Here is a 21,861-nt window from a genome sequence, read left to right as displayed (position 1 = left end):
GCACACAATAAATGAACGTTTCTCAGGATTTACTGTTTATCAATATCCTCACAAGAGTCTCTTTCCAGCTACTGTCTGTGAAGGACCCTGGGATCAGAACCAAAATCTCTGGGAGTTTGAAAATACTGAAACTTTGTTTCGTAATTGAAAAGTGGAGGGTGAATATTTAGAGTTAATATTTTGACAATGTAAGTTACACAGTTATTGTACTTCACCATAGTTTCTTAAGCATCAGAGCATTTACGTATATTAATTTGAGAAGTATCACTTGGTGGGGGACAGAAAAGGGAGGGGAGAAAAAAGTATTCTTATTTATTGCCAAGAAATATAGGGGAAATACGAAATCCTGAGCATCAGTTTTTGATAGGAGACAGTGAAAAGTACAAAACTACCCCTGCTAAAGTATATGTACTTATGCAGAGATGTTCAGTGCCAATTTACAATAGTGGGACAAATGACATAGATGTTCATCTTAAGCTACAGTCATTATAAGGCACTGTATTGATATGAAGTCTCTGGAAAAAGTAAAGCCACTGGGAAGGTCCATGGGAAAGAAAATGAAAAAATGCACATTACATGTCCAGAAAGGGTTACAAGCTCTACACATCCCTGAGTTTTGCGGAAGTCTAGTTATGCAACTGACCTTTTTGAGTTGAACCTAAATTTAACTAAGTTGTTGGTGTAAATATGCATGCAGAATTTGTTGATGTTTTGGGACCTTAAACAGTTTATTCTTTAAAAGGTTTTTGCTTCATTTTTAAAGAACAGCACTAGCAAGTCAAGCCAAGTCAAGCTTCCATGTCGTCGTATTTAAATTTGCCAATTTTGCTACTCCTGTATTACCACTTCACACAGAAAAAAACATGGTAGTTTAGTGTCAAGTAACAGCAATGCGGCATTGATACAACTTACAAAATGACAGGTTTTCTTCACCTTGCCCACAGAAATGGTGAATAGTACAAATTAATTTTAGTCTTGACTACCTAAATGTACTTATATTACTCCCATCACAGTAAGGGTCTGGACATCTGATTTATCTTTTTTTATTATTTTTTTATTATTTTTTATTTTTTAGTGGCAGGTAGTTGAAGAACAGAGAGGCTGAATGTCTATAGTAGGTTCCAAAGGAAGTCCACAGGGAGGCTGGGAAGTTTCAGACTCAGTTGCTAAAAGGAGCAAGAAACAAAGCACACAAATCAAGAATACAAATTCAAATTTTAGTAACATCTGAATGTAAATCAGTGTCATTATCTTTTCTGAAGAGTCAAGATAATGTCAATTGATATGAAAATGAATTCCTAGAAAAAAGTAGAGGAATTCATGTGGTTTAGGAATTTTGATATACAGGTCAAACAATTAACCAAAATGCAGGAAATTAGTAGTATTCTGAAGGGATTTTCCTAACAACAACAAGAAAAAAGCCAAGTGAATTAAAATAGGACCTAATAAAAGTAAATAAGTAAAAGGTATTAGCATTTAACCTCTCAAGACTTAAACCATTCTCCAAGTAGACAACATGAGACATGAAGTGAGAAGAAATTGTCTCATTTGTTCTGTAAAATGCTGACTGTTGTCAGAGTCTTAATTTGAGACTTTGTTTACCTCTGGTCTCTGCTAGGACATAACTGCACAGCGTTAACACTTACTGTAGGAATATTTAATGAGTCTAGAACGGTATCTGTGAAATACATGAACTGAATTCATGAACCTCGTCCAACATTAATTTGCATGTTCTGCGTTTTCATTGAAAAGGAAGAGTCTGTGTTTGGGACTAACATGTAGCAATGTCTGAATGAATAAAGGAATTCCACAACCACACTAAGTATATGTTTAACAGTAGGTTGCAAGTTTAAATGAATTTAGATGCCTCAGATGTGTAGAATGTCTCCAGGTCTATCCTTGCGCCAGGAGAAAAAAAGAAGCAATCAAACTATCAACTTAACTTGGGTGCAAAAATGAACATTATACACAGAAGTAAATGATGAGTGAAATAACCCTCTTTGGGTTTACTGATGTATGTATTTGGAGAAATGGTGAAGAAAAGATCATTTAAACACATTATTTATAATAGTAGACATTCCTGATGAGTTGGAAGAGGGGTATAACAGAAAATAAAATAAGATATCAATTCTGAATTCTAAACACAAGAGCCTATTGCCATGGAATTTCCTGCCAATCTTGCATATGCAAGATATGAAAATGTGGATGACCATCCAATGCATGTGCATATATTCACACTGCCATTTGTATCATCTGAGTAATCCATATTTTATGGATGAAGAGTTTCACTGATTGCAGGGTAGAACTGTTTTATCCTCAAGTAACGCATGGAGAACTGAAACAAAAAGTTGCAATGTTAACTCAGTTTGTGTGCACAGGATCAAATATGGACATAAGATGCCAATCTCCAAAAATAGCTTCCTTGTGTTGCTATTTTTTTAGTGCTAAATGCTGATGGAATTCTGTTTTTAGTCCTTGTTAAAACTGGGTGAGTTGCTGTTATAAATCCAACTGTGATCTTTTTTATTGATGGCATCTCATTTGAGGTGCTTTATGCTTCTTTGTGCTTCCCTGTCTGTCTGCTATTCATGCACTTGTCTCTTAGATAGCAGTGTCTTTTCTCTCAGTGTACCCAGCCCAACTGGTTCTGGCCCATAACATTTGAGAACCAAAGTAAAGGTACTTGCAGAGAGAAATGATTAGTTGGAAACAGAGAGCAAGATTATGTTCTAGATAAAACTGTTTATCTAATGAATGAAATCTGAAAGTGGTAGAAACATGGCAACAGCACTACCCTTCACAATACAGTAAGCTTAAAATAACCCAAGAACTTTGGGTTTCTTTGCTGATTGAAGTGAAGATTGTAGTTATATGAAATGATCCCTAACCTAGAAGAAGTGTTTGAAAAGCTTAGCGAAGGAAAGTCGGCCTGTTGTCCAGGGCTTATGCTATTAGGTGTATTAATGACATCAAATCAGTTCCCAGAAATGTCCACTAATTGACTGCTTATCAACTCAGTCATGCTTGCTAATTTTGCAAGACTTTTTGCAAGTCTTTTAAAACCAGTTTCCAGTGTTTTAGTCAACTGATTTAACTACTAGGTTTGTAACTAAACAGTTCACCTTAATGACTGTCATAGCCTTACAGTTCTTCATGAATTCCTTTCATGGTTCTTTCCTAAATAGCCAAGTTTCTCTTCAAGGATTGAATTTAATGAGCATCTTTAAATAAATGGTGTTCTATCAGTTAATTTAGGGATGTAAGGATTGACATAATGGAATATATAAATAATTTATTTACTCCATTGCTCATCTAATCCAATCTATGGCCTATAATCAAAGACAAGCAAAATCAATTACTAGTCTGCGTGGACAATATTGCAGTATTGTACTGCGGAAGATGATTATGTCTGATCCTCCCACTGTAAGGAACCCCAGAATGATAAAATTTAATTGCTTTTTAAAACTTTTTATATCTAGTTCTAGTGTATACTTCATCCTCAGACCTCATGGTGCAAAATGCTGACTGCTTCCCGTGAAATGCTGATTAACTCTGGCTTCTATCAAGTGCAAAAGAATCATGCTTCATGAAGATTAGATTAGGAACAGGAGAGCTTAAGCTCTTGAATTTCTTCACAGTTCATCTTTCATTTTAAAGTACATTCTTCATACTTCTGCATTTTCAAATTACCATTCATTATCCTGTTTGTTTGTATTCTGTTCATATGTCATTTATGTTTATGTGCCTTGCGTTATCTCTACTTTTGTTTTTCCCTGTGTGTATTTCTCTGGCCTTTATGTTTTTTGTGTTTGGAACTGCACACGCATACATGCATGCTCGGCTGATCACAATGAGAGATAAAATGACACTAAACAGCAGCAGAATTACATTCTCACCTCTGGTCTGTTAAAAAAAAAATAAAAATAGCCAACCCATGTTCCCAGTTTGCACAGAGATAATGTATATCCAAATAGGAGGGATAACATTATCCGAAGGTATCACACAGGTGCAGTAAACATTGTATCAGAAGTAGCTGCAATATAAAGTGTGCTGTTCTGATATATTTTAGATTGTAATCATAATTTAGCATTCTTTCTGTTGTGATAATCTTTTTTGTTTTAATGAACCACTTGTGTGGAAGCTGAATGCGCTCCTTTTCTGGCTGATTCACCTGGACAGGTAGCGTAATTCATTGCAGTACACACATGAGAGTTAATAAGTAGAACAGAGGAAATAAACTTGGTCTTATGCAGAAATAGAATTAAAATTCACATTTATGTGGAAAATGTTCTTATTGTGCAAATACAATGATACAGAATCTCATGGGGTACAGAAACGTTTGTTAATGGCATGCTATGATTTGGCATCAAACAGTTTTTCATTGCTGTTTTAAATCACTTTAATTAATTGTCATCATCCATATGCTTTCTCTTGAATGAGTAAAATGCAGTGCAATGACTCTACCACGAAATGAACTTTGTGCATATTTTTCTTTGGATGGAGATGGGTAGGAATTTTGCAAATTAGTTTAATGGGTTGCAGTTATTTAAGTGCTGTCATTAGGGTTATCTATCTATTATTTCCCTATTCTTTAAAAGGAAGCAGATGCAGTGTAAAAGCCCTATGAATTATTTTACAAGTGCCATCTTCAGTGCAAAGAAAGTCAACCCTCCTTTGAGAAGAGAAAGCAAAGCTAAGCTTTCCTAGGCACTAAATGCAGTATTGCAAAAAGCCAATGTAACTGTTAATAATCTCTGTCCATTTTGTTAATGTGAAGATCGCTCTTGCAGAGTTCTCTGTTGAAATCACGTAGTACTTTTTTTTTTTTTTTATCCTGAATTGGAATTAGGTCTGTAATTCCTGAAGGGAAAGGAGCTATCAAAATTCTTATAAATGGTATTCATAACTTTAAATGAACTTCTATGGACTGTAGTAGAAAAGTATCTGAAAATGTGGGATCTTTACAGATTTTTCTGGTGTCTGAATGTTTAACCATTTGTTTTCTTGTCCTCCTATTTAGCGCATATCTCCTGTGAAACTGAATTTTGACAAAAATAATTCAGCTAAATATTCAGTTAAAATCCTGGTCTTGACACTTTCTGAAATTCAAGCTTTTACTGGCTGTTAGCATCAATATGAACAATTTCCTAGCTTACAGTATTTCAGAATTTATGCTGTATTCACAGACTGTAAATTAGGTGAGCTTTTTCTTTTGCTGATAGAAGCAATTTCATTACTTCCCTACTCACTTTTTTTTTTTTTTTTTTCAACAATGCAGCTTATAAATACATGCATGATGTGCAATTTGGGATTTTTCAACTGCAAATCTTATATGAGTCCATTGTGCCTATATGAATATTAGTACAACTTTGAAGATTTCCTAGATTTCTATCTAAGTTTTGTCATTCAAAGTTCCTTAAAAGAGAACCAGTTTTTCAAATGCTTGCTAATGTCTTTTGACATTTGCTTAAACTGGAATGGGATTTTGCTACAGATACTTGGGTCATTACTAGCACAGAAACCTAATGAGCTTTGTGTGCGATAAATAGGTTTCATTATGGAAGCAATACACAGCTCTAGAAATACATCCACACTGGTGGTCTGGGACAGTGGTGAGTGCTGTGCACTGCAGTTGCCACAGAACAGCTACTGATGGAAATTGTGCTATGTGCTGCCCGGGCACCCCACTAGCCAAGCGTCCTGCAGCAGAGGCTCAGCTGTGGTGGGACGAGGCCACTGCCTGCATCTCATGGTGCTGGGGGTAAATTCCTACTGTCATCACACGTATCAAAACCTGAAGAACCATACTATACATATATGGCTGTGTGCAATTACTGCAATAATTACTTTTTTATAGGAAAAAATGAAATACATTTGAAATTAAGCAGGGCAGATAATGATATATATATAAAAAAAATAAAATAGTGAGAAGCTGAATGGTTCCATCCAGCTATATAATGCCACAAGCTTTAGCACTCTGCCTGTGAAATATTACAACACTATTCTGATCATTCTGATTATTTAGTGTCTCCAGGCATCCTTAGTAGAAGTTTTATTTTAGAAAGTCTTTAGAATTACTGTAGAATTTTCCCTTATTGAAGCTGATTTTTTTTAATCAGCAAGAATACTTGTGTCGCAGAGCAATCAAACAATCTACAAGTCTCTTGCACCCTGTGTAATTCACTGGAGTGGTAATGCTTGTAAAGCACTAATGCTGAAAGAGTGTTAGGAGTGACAGTAAACACTAAGTGAGGTATGGCATTCAAGTGCAGCAGCACAGCAAAACAAAACAAAACAAAACAAAACAAAAACGTACTGACGTTGGATTACATAAGCATCATGCCAAAGACCAGGGAGGAGGGTAACCAGGAGGATGACAGATACTTTCTTCAGAAAGAGTTGGAAACTCAGCATTGGACAGGCAGTGGTACCAGGGTACCACAATGCAGGTAATTGGGAGGCCATGCCAAGCATACCAGGAAGCCTTCTATAATTCCTAAACAAATGCTTCTGATTTAAATTCACAAAAATATCACTGCATCCTCCTCCTCAGCTGTAATTAGAGACAAACACAGAGTTATGTTAATGGACCACTTCTAATTGATACTGCTTAAACAAGTGAAAAGGTGAGATTTTCTCTCCTCTACCATTCACCTTTTTTTTTTTCTCCTACATACCTGCGTAATTTTTCCATTATTTCAAATATTTTGAGATGCAAACCTCAGTCTTCACTTAGCTGATATAATTGCAAAACTGATGTCATCAATGAGTATTTCAAGTCCCAGGTGGATCTTTATAATTTCTTATATTCATTAAAGTAGTGATAACAACAATAAATAATAACAATAATAATATTAATAACAATACTTTTTAAAAGAATGAGAGACTAGTCAGAAAGCTTGAGATGTATTTTTTTTCAAAAACAGAATGTCTTGGAATGTCATGGAGACTTAACATGTTCCATTTCTAACGAACATGAGAAAAGGATATGAACATGGAACATAATGAATCAGAAGGATGATGGGGTGAAATGGACAAATTTAAGCAAAAGTAGAAATGTATCATATTACAGTCATTAGTACCTAGCATTGAAGTCTAGAACAGAGTAGCCTCTCAAAAGAACAAGGTACCATGTCTGAGTCATTAAATCAAGTCTCACGTTTCTTAAACGTCTGTTCCACTTAATTATATATTAAGTCATCACAGTGGATTTTGGTACAGTTTTCATTCAGGATGTCTAGTTTGCTCAATACCATTTCCTTCACAGTACTGTGTAAGTCTGTATTTACCCTTTGTGTAAATATTAGACTACATGTGAAACTTTGCCAGCAGTATAACCCTTCCACTCTACTCTTTTAAACAGCATTCCTGAGTATTTTCAGTTCCCCACATATCATTCCGAACTTCATCAGCTGTTTTAAATATTATATTTCAAACTAAAATAGCAATTCCTTCTCAGATAAGCATACTTGCCATATTTTAAAGCTTATCATTATCTCCTGTAATTACCTCAGCTGTAAGGAAGCAGATTTGAAGTCTGTGTATGTTTCACCACTTTGAAGACAGGTGCTGACTTAGGCACACTCTTAATAAAGCTGTATAATTAGCTTTATTCCAGGAGCTGCTGCATTTCTGAAGCATTCCTGTGAGTCACAGTTTCACCTTGCATTCTTCCTTATTTCTACATGATGCTAATTTAGTGCTGCAGTAACTCAGACACTTTAAGTTGGAAAATGTGGCTAACCACTTCTCTTTGGCTACTGCTTGGGGAAGGAAGGAGAGAAGGACGAGGTCAGCAACCTCACTGACTCCATTTGTGCAAGAGAAATTATTCCAGAGAACCTGGACAAAGATGTAATGTGGTCCTTATTCTTCATGTCTGTAGGCAGTGACAACCTAATCCTTTTGTTTTTCTTTTGTCCATTGGGTAGGTATTCAGCATAGCAATACTATTTGTAGAATATCTGTAGCAAAAGCATTTTAAAAAAGGAATTATGACTGCTGAGTCACCCCAGAAATCCTCACTGTATGTGCCTGTACTGGAAAACAGTATTATAGCTCGTGCGTGGCTTTATTGCCGAAGGGTGATCTGAAGGTAGCAAGGTTGAATGTCCTCTTCTCTGAAGCTTCCTGTTTACCTCTGATGGGAGACTGTCTGGTTGGTTTGATGCTTCTGTTATGGGTCAGTGACTGTCAGTACTGGATATTATCAAGCTGTTTGTAGCTGAGATAAAATTAATACCAAAAAAGCACTCTCTGGTCTTCTAATTAATCCCATAGGAAAGCAAAACCTCATTGAAGTTAAAAGTTTAGCTGTGGGCAGCATCAAGAAAAGCTGGTTTCACTTCACTGAGCTGAATTAAAACTCCACATTAATGGAATTAAAGCATGTTGTCTTTTTAAACTTTTACATTCATCAAAGAAAAGGGTTAGAAACTCTGTAAACAACTGAACTGCTACCTCTAGTCCTTGACATAAGAAACAACATGCTGAGAATACATCATAAAACCAAACAGTATTAGTATTCCCCTCACTGCTCCCCAGTGGAAATTTTTTCAGTATTGTATGGATTGGTCTTCTTTTAATATTGTGAATAACAAGGAATAAATCAGAGCTAAGGTTTATTTATTTATTTGCACAGAATTTTTGATAGACAAATCCATTTTGTAGTGTATACCGTTCTGTGTGGTAGTTTCAGGGTTGGGACTTCAATAGAGTTGCTCAGAAGCCAGTCTTTGACGAGGTCTGTCCAGCCTGTGACACTGGCCCCACCACTGCTTCTTTACAAGAAGGCACAGGTCAATCGATTTAGGAAGCAATTAATGATATCTGTGCTGTCAGTTTTCACTCGCCAAAGCAAATAACATGCGAAAACTAATGAATTCTTTTGCTATGGCAAATGGAGGACAACTGTCCTTTGTCGGTAGGACGTGGGCTGGGAGAGGAAAGCAGATGGTTTTTCTAGGACTCCATGTGAAAAGACAACGTGCATTGTTTTTTATATGTGCAGAAGAGACCAGGAAAAAATTGGTATTGTAGCAACCTTCTTTCTTCCACTCTGAATGCATTGGTAGTCTTTGAGGTGAACTATGATTTGGTTGTCATGCAGTCTGATCCCTTAGTGCCAGTTTGTCCTTCTTTTTATTTGCCAAATTGCATTGTAGAAGCTTAAAACACAATGAATGTTTCCTAAATGTGATTGTTTCACCCCAGATGGGAGTTGCACTGGAATATTGTGTGTTGGTGAAAGTGCCACAGCATTTGTGACGGGAAGACAGTATTTCCTGTGGTCCGTAGAAGGGAAAGAACAGTTTACAATGTTGCCATCAGTTTCAGCATCACCCACACAGCAGAAGTTCAATTAAAGCATCCTTGGGCTAGAACAGAATTAGAACTGAGGAGACTGACTATCCCCCTTATTTTTACTATAACACTTAGTGATCTTGTTATTTTCATAATAATAATTTCAAAAATATGTTGACACCATGCTGCCCTATTTTTATTATTTTACAAAGACATTAAATGGCAAGCTTTGCTTAAAAAACAGATTTAAAAAAAAAGCAACCAACCAAAAAAACTTAAACCCATTAAAAAAAAAAAAAAAAAAAGAAAGAGTTTGGGTCCTGTGCCTATTTTGCCTCTTATTATATATTTAGAATTTCATTCTTTGTTCCTTCACTCATATGAATTTTCTTACAAGAATAGTATATACCCATTGTCTCAAAGAACTAAAATTAAATGGAATTAAATTAAAATTAGTATTTTACAGGAATAAAAGTCTACGAGATTCATTTCTTCAGGGAAAATCTATATTAAGTGACTGGAATACAGAGTGATATATTGAAATATTATTACTTTATATTATTAAAACTATCGAGATGTTCATTCTTCATTCGTTTCAGAGGAAAGGTGGCATTTTATAAGCGTAAATGTCAAACTTCAAAAACTTAGATCTGTGAGTGTAAAAATATAGTACTTATTGAAATATCTCAATATTGTTGTATATGTCTGTGTTTAGGCATTCATCATAGAAAATGTTGGTGTCATTAACTCATTAGAAGTTGTATTTTGTGCACGAAAATGAGTGGTACATGATCTTGGGCACTTGTACAGGTGTACTAAGCATGTGATGGAAACTGCTTCTTTATGCTGATTCAACCACTTTGACAGAAGCCATCAAGAGCTTTATCTTTTAAATCAGTCAGGAATTATATTAAACATATATTTTTGTGTCAGCTACATAGCCACTTGTGTCAAACAGCGGTTAAACTGTGTTTTTAATTTTTAGCTGTCATTGTATTCATGATGATACCTTGGCATAAATTTGCACTGAGCATCAAATTTTATAAATGACACATAAAAATGAGTTTTCATATCACCAATTAAGAATTATTTTTATCCAAAGAGGCCAAGGATTCATTTTAACTGTATGTCACGGATACTTAGGATTGGAAAGGGGTTGCTAATGAGTGGAATATTGCCACTAGCTGAGACCCCTGCTTGGAAGGAATGATGTATGTGCAGCTCCCCTTGTGCAGCTCTGCATAACTAGGTAGTCACTCCAGAGAGAGATACTGATGACACCTAGTGCTTGAGACATTTGGAAATTTCAGCAGAATACTGAATACTGAATTGAAATTGCAGCTTTAATTCATACTCGATATGGGTAAGAATTACTTAGCAGAGTATTTGATATAATAGAAAATAATATTACTACCCATCCTAGTCTTTTTCTTTTCACTTAGTGGTTGAAATGTAGTGAGGATCTTATTTTCTCAAGAATTTGCTTTTCCCTCTGAATATTCTTCTTTTGCCAGCCTGTCTGGATGACCCTTTGGTTGATTTTCTGCCTCTTGCCCCAGCCATAACAATTCTGTGCAAGAAATTGCAGATGTGATGGTACAGCCCAAATTCTCAAGTGGCTGAGGAGAGTGATGAGTGAGTTCTGGGTACCTTGCCCTTTTGCTGAGGTCTTACACATCTGATATTCTGAAAGGGATGAATATCCACTTCTGTCAGAGCAGGGCTTTGGAAGTGGTTTTGACTGGGCACCCAAAATCAAGGAACCTGGTGCTCCTACTCACTTCTGGAAAAGCTGTTTGATCTCATTTCAGTTTTGTGTTCCAATGATTTTCCTTACAAAGTTCATAATTAGCATTTTCAAGAGCCTTTCTAAATAGTAATCATATGTTTTAACAAAAAAAAAAAAAAAAAAAAAAAAGATTCACATTTAAAAAAAGATTCCTTTTTAAAAAGTGTGTGAATACTGAAATCCAATAACTTGATGAAAGTGCAGACAATACTGGCCTTAGATCTGCGTACACCTACATTCAGCAGGGTAATTCTTTCCACGTCAAAGGAGATTTTATCATATCAAAAAACAGATCATTTATAAAGACTGGTAGGTTTTGTTAATTCTGTAAAGGCCATTTTGAATAGTATAATGACAAAAATCATAATCTTTATTGATCTGTTATATAAGATGATTGGAAACAGTGTGATCTGACAGACAGGTTGTAATCTACAGGTTTGGCACCAGGTAGCCAGGGTTAATTATCCACCCTCAAAAGCAGTTGAATTCATCAGTCAAATGCAGCATTGCTGTTCAGGTGGGGACTGAGAATCTGTCACAAAGACCACCCCTTTCTTCAATATGACTCTTCTGCTGCAGAAATAAGAGTTCACTGTTCCATAAATTACTTCGGTGAACATAGTCCACTCTTCTATTTGCAACATCCAAACACAGTCACATCCCACATTTTTATTATTCAGTATATTTTTGTGACCTTTGTATGTTGCTAATTTTCTAGATAAATGGGCAATTATTTGCTTTTAGTGTTCAGCAGCTGAAAATCCTATCGTTAATGCTCTCGTAATTTTGCTCATTTTGAAGCTGGTCAGAGTTTTACAAATATGTTTGCTTGTAGTGAAATCTTTTTAGGGAGAAGAAACAAAGCTTTCACAATTCAAGCCATTTTGGCTAGTTGTGGTTGGATGTAAATGTTACAGCTCTGCTCATATTGGTATGCTATGGCTCTAGTAATGATGAGGTTCTGAAATAGAGGTGGCTTAAGATTTTTAAGGAAAAGTGCCATATCAGCAGTCATTCCTTAGCTTCCCTTTCCTATGACAACATTGCTTTCTAAAACAAAAGAACACTACCTAAGACTGAGGGGGTTGGCTCAGATATATACTGTGTTGTATGCAAATACTTGTGAAATAAACATTCACTCAGATTCTTGCAGGAAGCTTTCAGTTGCTACCATGCCACACCTTCCTGACAGACTTTTCTTCCCACAGAATATGTAGCATCTGTTGCGAGAATATGAGCTACTTCTTTAAAGGGTCCGTTGAGGGTTTGGCATTGGCAGCGTAGTTCAGGCATGGCTTTGCCATCCTTCCTCTAGACAAAGACCTTGACATGCAGTGTGACTTAGAGGGGCACCAGCTGCATCATCATCCGTTCTCTCTGCTGGGTTCTTGTTCCTTCTGCCAGCCATATTGTTGCATCTCTTGGTGTGGCTTCATGGAGTAAAATTTCTGAGAGTCAAGGGCTAGTGGAACGGATGGAGGAGTTATGGATCTGCTGTGCCACTTCTGTACATGTACGGGGGAAAGGTGACGGGGAGGCTGTTCACTTCCTTAGTCATTGATCTGGGGAGGTAGTACAGGAACGTAAGGATAAATGTTCCCTTCCATCTCTGTAGAGGAAGAGGACAGAAGACAAGCCATGACCTGGTCTTTATTTTTTTATTTAAACAAAGAAGGCAGTTTAAAAATACACAAGCATATGCAAGATGCAAACAATGTGAAATTTTAACTAATGTTTCTAGTATATTATTCTACAATGTTTGTCCAACTTAACAACAATTCTGTTCACACCAGGATGCCAGAGTCTCTCCTGGAGTCTCTCCCCTTTATATTCTGCTCTTTGTTATACAGTAGATAAAAGCTCTGTAGTTCTTCGAGCAAGGGGAGTATACTTTCCCACAAGCCTTCTGAAATGTTCAGAACAAAGATGAGTACATCAGTTTACTAACATGAAACAAGAGCACAATGGTCTCAACTGGAAATACAAGCAGGCAGCAGATCTTTTGTTTGTCCTGCAGCAAGATACCATGTGTCACAAGTCTATGTGCTACACAGAAAAATTGAATCTGTGCTGTAAGACAGACAATAATGGCTATGCTACAGGAAAATGTGCATGTAAAATAGATGCATTATTCGTTGATGTTGAATGTCTTAGCTCTTACTAAGAACAAGGTCTGCTTCTTCTGAACAGCTTGAGTTGTACACAAAGCTTGAAAACAAGACAAGACCTGCAGTTAGTAGAATAAGTGATAAAAAACAAAGATTTTTTTTTTATTCTGTGGTTTGCATTATTAATATTTAGCCTCACTATGTGATATAGCCTTTTAACTAATCATAGAACACACCCAGACACTTCTACACTTCTATTTTTTAATTATTTTTTTTTAAACAAACTGTCTTCGGTAAGGAATGCAATTTGTTATCACACAACTGCCTGATGTGTTGTTATTCATTTATATTTACATGAGTATTAATGGTTTAATGCTATTATACAACAGTATAATACTGAAGTTAACATTTGCTGTGTAATTTATTGGGCTTAGCTAACACAGTAACCATTTTTGAGGTTCCTCAGTCATGAGAATGCAACATAGGAGACCAGTCATTAGACCTCAGGATTTTCAATTGGAATGATTTTTCCTTCCACAGAGCTTGCATTTTCCTTAGAAAATACTTTTTTTTTTCTAAATGTTGTGTCTCAAATTGATAAAATATCTTGGAAAGACTCAAGCCAGTTAAAATCTGAAACAAATAGTGAATGTTGACTGAAATTTGTAAAATCCAAAGTTACATTATGGTGTAATTGCAAGTAGCGCATGGCCTCTTGTATTGAACATTCTGCCTGAGAGACAGTAAGAATTAGATTATTAACATTATACTTTACCGTTTTACCTTCTGCTCTCAAATATCTTGTGTTTTACGATTAGTATATTTTGCAGAACAATTAGCACCTAAGTTATTTTAAGTCCCTGAACTGTGTATATATGTATTTAAAAAATAATAAGAAAGATCGGGGGGAACTAATCTCTTCATTGTAGTGTTTTAATCAGGAATGAAACCTGATACTAAACACAAGAGATCAGCTGAGCCCTGTTTTAAGGGATCAGCATTGCTGAAATCAAAATGCCTTAGACACGTGTAAAACAATCTGATTGTTACTTCTGTTTTGGTGTTAGTTAAGCTGCTAGAGAGAATAAGAGCAAGAGAAATGTGTATTTCTTTAACAAATACTTTTCTCTATTCTTCCTTGGTCATACAGTCATTCCCAGCACAGCACTGCAACGCGGCCACCCACAGTGAGCTTGCAGCGGACCATTTCTGTGGAAGGGTAAGATGATTCTCTGTTGAAGCTGCCTGTTGAGCTCTCAGATATCCCTAAGCCAGACGTTGAACTCCCCACCTACATGTAGGAGTTAACAACTTGTGTTGTTGCATACCATGTTGCATACATCTCTCAATGTCTGTGAGATGCAGAAATAGATACTTTCAAATTAGTACTGACCCTTTTTAGATATTCATATTGAAAAGTTTGGTTTACATGAAGACAAGAATATCTGTCACATATCTCAGTATCTCTTCATCTCACTTGACTAAAGTCAATATTCACATGTATTAGCTGTAAGATGGTTGCCATTAATCATGGGAATTCCCAGTGAAGTCTTACTCTGTTTTCTTAATACATGCATGAATTTCTTTTGGCAAAGCAAACCTTGTCCCGGACTAAGGCTGAAGAAGTACTGATAGAGAATAATAATCCCATGCTGGTGTACGTCTGTGTATATTATGTGTTAACTGTAGAAGCATCACTCTGAGTACTTAGCTGACTCCACTTTAACAGAAATAATTGGGTAAAATATGAATAATTCGTAACTGCAGTTAATATTTTTGCATCTTTATGATATTAGAAAACCTGATATTTAACACTGAATCATTTAGATTTGGGTTGCTCTGACTGGTGTAGTTTCCAGAAAATGTTATATTTGTTTCTCCACTCCCATAGAAATGTAGAACTGTCTGAAGTATTTTGTAGGCAATAACTTATCATGGACTACTGTTAGGTCTTATTTCAAAGCTTTTCATTGTTATAATAAAAGTGGGAGTCCAAAGTTTCCACACAGGAAAGGTGCTATCTTGCTTGTATTTTATGTTGGAACCTCACTGTGGTGCAGTGAGAAAAGAAAACAACACACATGTAAAATAATCCACTCCTAAATGAAGCCTGAAATGTTTTTCCCACAAGTTTCAACATGAAATATTAAACAATAAAAAAAAAAGAACAAATCTAATAATAATTTTATGTTTGTATTTAAAATGGGTAAGACTGCTTTATTAATTTTCCATTGAAAACAAGAATCAATAATGAAATCCTTATAGGAAAGGCCCATATGGCTTAAGAGCTTTTATCTGGAAGGTAATTTTATAAATGAAGGCCTTATCAGCCAGCCTTCTTGCTCTAAGCAGGGCTAATTTCAAAGTTAGAGATGGTTTCTCAAGGTCTTTTTCCTTGAGAAGCTGGGACTATCACCAAATGTGGAAGTTGCACAAGCTCTGTCAGTGCTAAAACACCCTCATTTTAGTTTTTTTTTTTATTTTAATTTTCTTTCTCTAATGAACTAACAAAGACATACTCTATTCCCCTGCCTTTTTCTCAATCCAATTCGCAAGGAAAATGATGTTAGAAATAAGAAAAACTGAGAGGAAAAAAAAAAAAAAAAAAGGAGAGTTTGCTAAATTGAGATTTAGGAAAAGAAATTCTATTACAATATCTCTGACGTGGTCTACTGGACTCCATAATAAGGAGGTACCCCACAGGCTTAAATTGCCATTGAAATTTGGTAATCAATCTGTCTACATGAATTTTTAGATAAATTGCAAAATCTGCACTGGCCACACAGACAGTTTGCATATATTGTGTATGAATCATTAGAGCGGGGGAAATCTGCAAGTGATATTACAGGTCTCCTGCTGTTCAGGAGGTAGAAGAATATCTGGCTTGTAATTATTACTAATCAACTTACACTGAGTCATATTTCATTTCACATAGGAAAGTGGGACTGTTAGCCTATTACACTGCTGAGCAAATAAGAGTAATCAGCTCAGCCCTAAATATTTCATTATATTAAAGCTCTATTTATTTTAATGTTTTTGTGAAGTCTATGCTGCTAAATAAGTTTATAGCTAATATAATTTCATGTCAAAACAAAGTTATTTTTCTCTTTTAGGAACTGGGTTTCCATCAGTAGAGTCCTGTATTTAGGTGACTCATTATATTGCTTTTGAGATGTGCTTTGTAAATGACTACTTTGCCTGAAAGGCATCCCTAAGACACACTGAGATTTCAGGCCAGCATGCTGGCTCTGTGTGACTGACTGTGTAGGCATTGCGGTAGTACAATTAGTTGGTCCTCTGAAGGAGAAATGAAATACTGGAGGAACAAAAAAATGCAGGTGGAATTGCATTCCCTGGCATTTATTCCTTTCCACCTTGTTGAATATGTGATAATTGAACTGGCTAGCACAGATGTTTTAAAAACTTTAATAGATTTTTGATCTAGTTAATGGGTTCATACATAAAAAAATATTTTTTTGAGAGAATGCTTTTGTGGGCTTTATGTGTAGCAAAAATGAGTATCAAAGTAAAAAAAAAAAAAGTTTTTAAAACCTAAATTTTCTTTATATTCAAGCCTTATATTCTTCACAGTTTAATAGCTGTACATGAGGTAAACAGGTTTATTATGTCTACAAAGGCATGAACTTCACAGGTGTCTGATGTCATTGTTAGTGCAATCTCATTAGTAACTTCCTAAATGGTTTATCTGCATGGTTTAAAAACAAGAAAACTATAATGTTTGGATTTGAAAATATTGTTAATCTGAGTTTTTTTTAATAGTTTTAATAAAAATTTTAGCTGTGAATATTCAAAATGGGAAGAATACTGGACAAAAACTAAAACCTGTTGCCTGGAAATCCTTCTGTACTACTCACAGATCTATAATGTTAGTCCTTTATGATAGCAATTCTGTCCCCAGTTGACATTCAGACTAAATTTTACTTAACATGCTACTGTTTATACCAGCCATCTACTCTGCTGAACTGCTTAGAAATTGGGATTTCAACTTCTTTCATCAAGAACGTTTTATATATAAATATTAATATGTAAATAAACAGCATTTTAACCAGGACTAAGGGTAAGAACTTTTATTCTGAACAGAACAGCCATTACAGACAGCTTTGTATTTCCAAAGTATCTCATATAAAGTAATTCTGGATGCTTGCTTCTGATATACTGTGTATTGATATTTTGAAACATGGCTTAGAGGCATTGCTATTTTTAGGTATTCTCTTAACCTTTGAATGCCTCCTGTCTCCTGACAGTGTGATGTGGTTGCCTATTGCCATTTCCATCTCATCTAGCTTTGCTTACAAGCTGAAAAGCTGGAGTGTTCATGGTAAATAGAGCTATGAAATGGCAAAAGAAATAGTTTATAGAAAAGTGATTTCAATACATAACAAATAGTTTTTTAAAACCAGGATGCATAGCAACCTTTTTAGTATGTGTATGTGTTGGGTATAGCAGGTGGAACAGAGATGCAGATTTCTGGATTTATTATCATGTAAATAATGCACCTCCTAGATCAGGGAAGAGAGACAAATGCTTATGTGAGACAATGTATAAATGAATAAGCACACTGGAATAATCATCTCCCTTTCAAAGCTGCAGAGCATATTAGTTGTCCAACATTGTTTCTCTAGAATTCATTGAAATTTCTCATATCTAGGAGATGTACTCCTATGCCTTTGAGGTAAATGTCAGGCACTGAGGTAAAAATACAGACCAGTTTCACTTTTCAAATAAGAAATTATTCTGGTATGCCAAGTCCATCTTGCTAGCTGTAAGCAGAAAACATTGCCTGGTGTGCAGGCTTTAATTTCTCTACAAAGGACAAAATGAAAGACTACTAAAGTCCAGAGGGGTTCCCACAAAGCAAATAAAATTGCCCATATATAAGTCAGTGCACTCATGCATGCATCAGTCAGGTTGAAGCCTGGCTCCCAGTAGGTTCCTTCATATTAAATATACTTCAAAGTTTGTGACAAGTTAGACATGATGTTTGGCAAATAAATGCATAAAAAAATGTATTCAGTATTAAAGTTAGGATAAAGTACTGCTTCTACAGCTAATGCCAACGTTCAATCAACAAGAAATGCCAGAGAAACCATAGTCAATTAACCTGATAAAATACTTTTTCAAGCAGAACAGGTCACTATTGCAAGCAAATTTATATTTTGTTATGTGATCTGATTCAAGATCATACAAGGCTGAAGGTTTACTTGTTTGCATATCAACACTTAGCAAAATGAGATTACAAGTTACCAATCAGTTGCACATTGTAATGAATATGAACGCTCGCTCGGCATATGACCAAAATAATGTCTGAGTGTAAGAAGGCAAAGTTACGCCTCTGGACTGTGATGCTCAATGTGACAGCAAAGGATAAAAATATTTCCTTATTTGTTATTTTCAGTCATAAATGTAATCATTATAGTAACAATTAACGTCATGAATTGGGGATCAGACCCCACTGGGTCAGGTATAACACTTCTGTGTAACAGTAGTGGGGCTGGAGAAGGGAAGGGCTGCCTGCTCCCTGCTGCTGCCAGGCTGCGGTGTTTTGGAAACCTCACAATAAAGGTAGATCAGAGAGAGGGCTGTGGGCAGTACTGTCTCCCATTGTGATGGAAAGATTTTGCCAAGCCTAAGAGGGGAATAACAGGGGAAAAAGTAATAGCCAAGACGCTGCGGAGATGATACTGCAATAAAACAATAGATGAAATCACTACAGATAGTTTTTTTCTTTAAATTGTTGTGAAGCAGTTGTAGAAGGTATAAAAGAAAATGTGAATAAGCTAAGGTTTTTTTCTGCCTGAACTTTGATGGCTTTTAAAAAGGTGTGTGTGCATAATCCATGCCTTCAACCACTTAAGATTTCAAATTCTCTCTTGCATGATAAATCAGATTTTAAAACATTGTACACACCGGCACCTTGTCTATCCACTATAGCTTTCTGTGTTAAGTGCTATGAGGAAGAATGTTCAACCTATTTGAATTGCCCTTTTCAGGTCCTTCCAGTATTGGTGCCCTTTGGCTGTCCAAAATAAACGTGCAGTTATTTATTAGAATTTTTTGAGGTACTAGAGGAAAACTACAAGTATTTTATTGAAAAAGAAATGGCTTGGTTAGCCAACTGACTCTAAGCAGGCACAACTCAGTGCTCACACAGTGAATTGCTATAGCCAGACACCATAATGCACAAGAGAACGGTTCTTTGATCCTGAGATAACATTTTTTTCCATGATGTACTATCACTAATGGATAACCTTAGACTAGTATAATTTCACTCTACAATTTTCTTTCCTGCTATTTGCTACTTGTAAGTAGCATGAACACTTTGTGTTGCATTATCACAGAATCATAGAGTCATCTAGCATGGAAAAGACCTTCAAGATCACCAAGCTAACCATCAACCTGACCTACCAATTCCCGTCCCTAAGCTGCCACATCCCTCAGTTCTGCATACACACATCTCTTAAATACCTACAGGGATGGGGACTCCACCACTTCCCTGGGCAGCCTATTCCAATGCCTCACCACCCTCTCATAAAGGAATTCTTCCTAATGTCCGGTCTAAACCTCCCCTGGTGGAACTTGAGACCATTTTCTTTGTCCTGTCATTTGTCACTGTGAGCACAGTGCGTCGCACGGAGGGTGTTAGGCCAAGATGGGGACTGGGTGTTGCCCTAATACAAGCACTGCTGGGCTTTCTATGGTATGTGTTACAGTAACACCAGATCATCATGTGCATGAATGTATGTATGATGTCAATATTCTTTGTGAAGAAAACAGCATTTTTGAAACAAGCAAACAACAGTAATAAACCTGTGGCCAAAGCAAGATCAAAGCCATATTTCTCAGTCCCAGCTCATTTGGGATACCTCACTGATTATATGTAATTGACCAAATCTCTATGGTCTGATACCTGAAAGTATCCAATGTGCTTAAATTTCTGTAGATGGTCCAAAAAGCACAAAATCTTTTCAACACCCCAATTTTATGGATGGTGCAAAAGAAACAGAAAGGCAGAGATGTATCAGTGTGATATGAATACTAAAACTGACTGTATTCTTTAATGTAGCCAGCAGCACAAAATAAGCAAATTGAAAATGGATTTTCTTTCAGTTAGCTGTTATAAGAATAACTTGTTTTCAGAAAGCTCTTCCCCTTCATTTATCAGTCCACTTTTTAATCTCCTAAATTAAGTCTATAATTACTGTGGATTCAGAATCCAAAGGAGAACGATAGGGAGACTCACATTGTTTTTGTCATTCTCTTACTATAAAAGAGTAAAATTGATCAAAACAAAAATTCAGTACAAATATAGTAGATACAAAACACTTAGCTGTTTTCAGCATAATGAACAAGTATAACAAATATAAAGCAAAAAAAATGGTAAGGAGGAAAAATGCCTCACTGTTTTGACTTTTTAAAATTGTATTTTTCTGACAGGAGAAATTTCATTAAGTGTTGAAGTTTTACCCCCTCTGATTTGTTGCTACTTACTGGTTTCAAACATTAATTTAATAATACTTTGCTCTTACATCAGGCCTCCAATTTATAATGTGCTTTACAGAATCAGATCTGCTGCATTCCCTGAAGCAAGTCCATCCAAATTGATTCTCCCATTGATTTCTGAGCTTGTAAATTTGTGTGGATTGCAGCACTTCATTTGCTCCTTTGCTCCTTGTTATGATTTCTGGCTCTGTTATAGTTAATCTTCCTTCTTTCTCTACATTTTTTCTTTTTAATTCCTTTCCTTTTCTCCTTACAGATGTACTCTCTCCCTTTGTCCTGTTATCTCTTTTCTTTGCTTTTGCTTTGTATTATTTTGTTTTTGCCTTCTGCTGCCTTCTGTCAAACCAGGGATGTTTTCATCTCATACTTCTTTCTAATTTCTGCTTTATTTCCCCTGCTGCTCTTCTCTGTTTGTATTTGGTACAAAGCTGCAGGAGGGCATAAAACATGCACACACTGAATTAAAGTGCTAGTACGCTCTGTTAGCACCTAGAAACTTACCTTCAGCCTTATTTATCACACAAGAAATTGTAAATGTGATAAGTAGTTAAAGCTGGAGGCAAAAGCATGCATTTCCGTTAGACTTTCCCTTTTTAGTAGCTACAGAGTGCCACCTATTGTCTTAGAACAAAACAATGTACGTTTTAGATGTTACCCTGAAATTACCTTTGCCTTATTTGCTGTTTTCTCTATAGAACATGTTTTTACTGAATGCATTTACAGGAAGAAATTGTCATTCACATGTGAATGTGAAGTTACTTTTCTTTCACTTTTTACTCTCTCATGACCGTGTCTTCTTTTAGTCTTCAATTCCATTTCTTCATTTATGTCATTTACCTGCACTCTGTCTGGAGACCCTTCATGTGTATTGGAAATATATTAATGAAGAAGTTCAACAGAAGGAGAAGATTTTTTCCTAATGTTGCTTCCCAAACATTCAAGATAAATTGGAGTACCTGTTCTTAGATCTCCTTAATAATTACATCAAGATGACTATAACATTCTATGCCAGGTGATATATTATCCACTCCTGTGAAGACAGGCTGAGGGAGTTGGGGTTGTTCAGCATGAAGAAGAGAAGGCTCTGGGGAGACCTTACAGCAGCCTAAAGGGGGCTTACAGGAAAGCTGGGGAGGGACT

General features: G+C 36.0%; 1 protein-coding gene across 1 annotated transcript in view; it reads left to right on the top strand.

Moving 5' to 3' along the window:
• DLG2 (discs large MAGUK scaffold protein 2) overlaps nt 1–21,861 on the top strand; it is a 1,015,643-nt gene that overhangs the window by 786,540 nt on the left and 207,242 nt on the right. The window contains 1 exon segment of the mRNA XM_040544402.1: nt 14,351–14,419. Coding sequence (XP_040400336.1) covers nt 14,351–14,419 — 69 coding nt within the window.

Source organism: Cygnus olor, chromosome 1, assembly GCF_009769625.2.
Source record: "Cygnus olor isolate bCygOlo1 chromosome 1, bCygOlo1.pri.v2, whole genome shotgun sequence".
In the NCBI taxonomy this organism is placed as follows: Eukaryota; Metazoa; Chordata; class Aves; order Anseriformes; family Anatidae; genus Cygnus; species Cygnus olor.
This window is presented reverse-complemented; position numbering and strand designations above follow the sequence as displayed.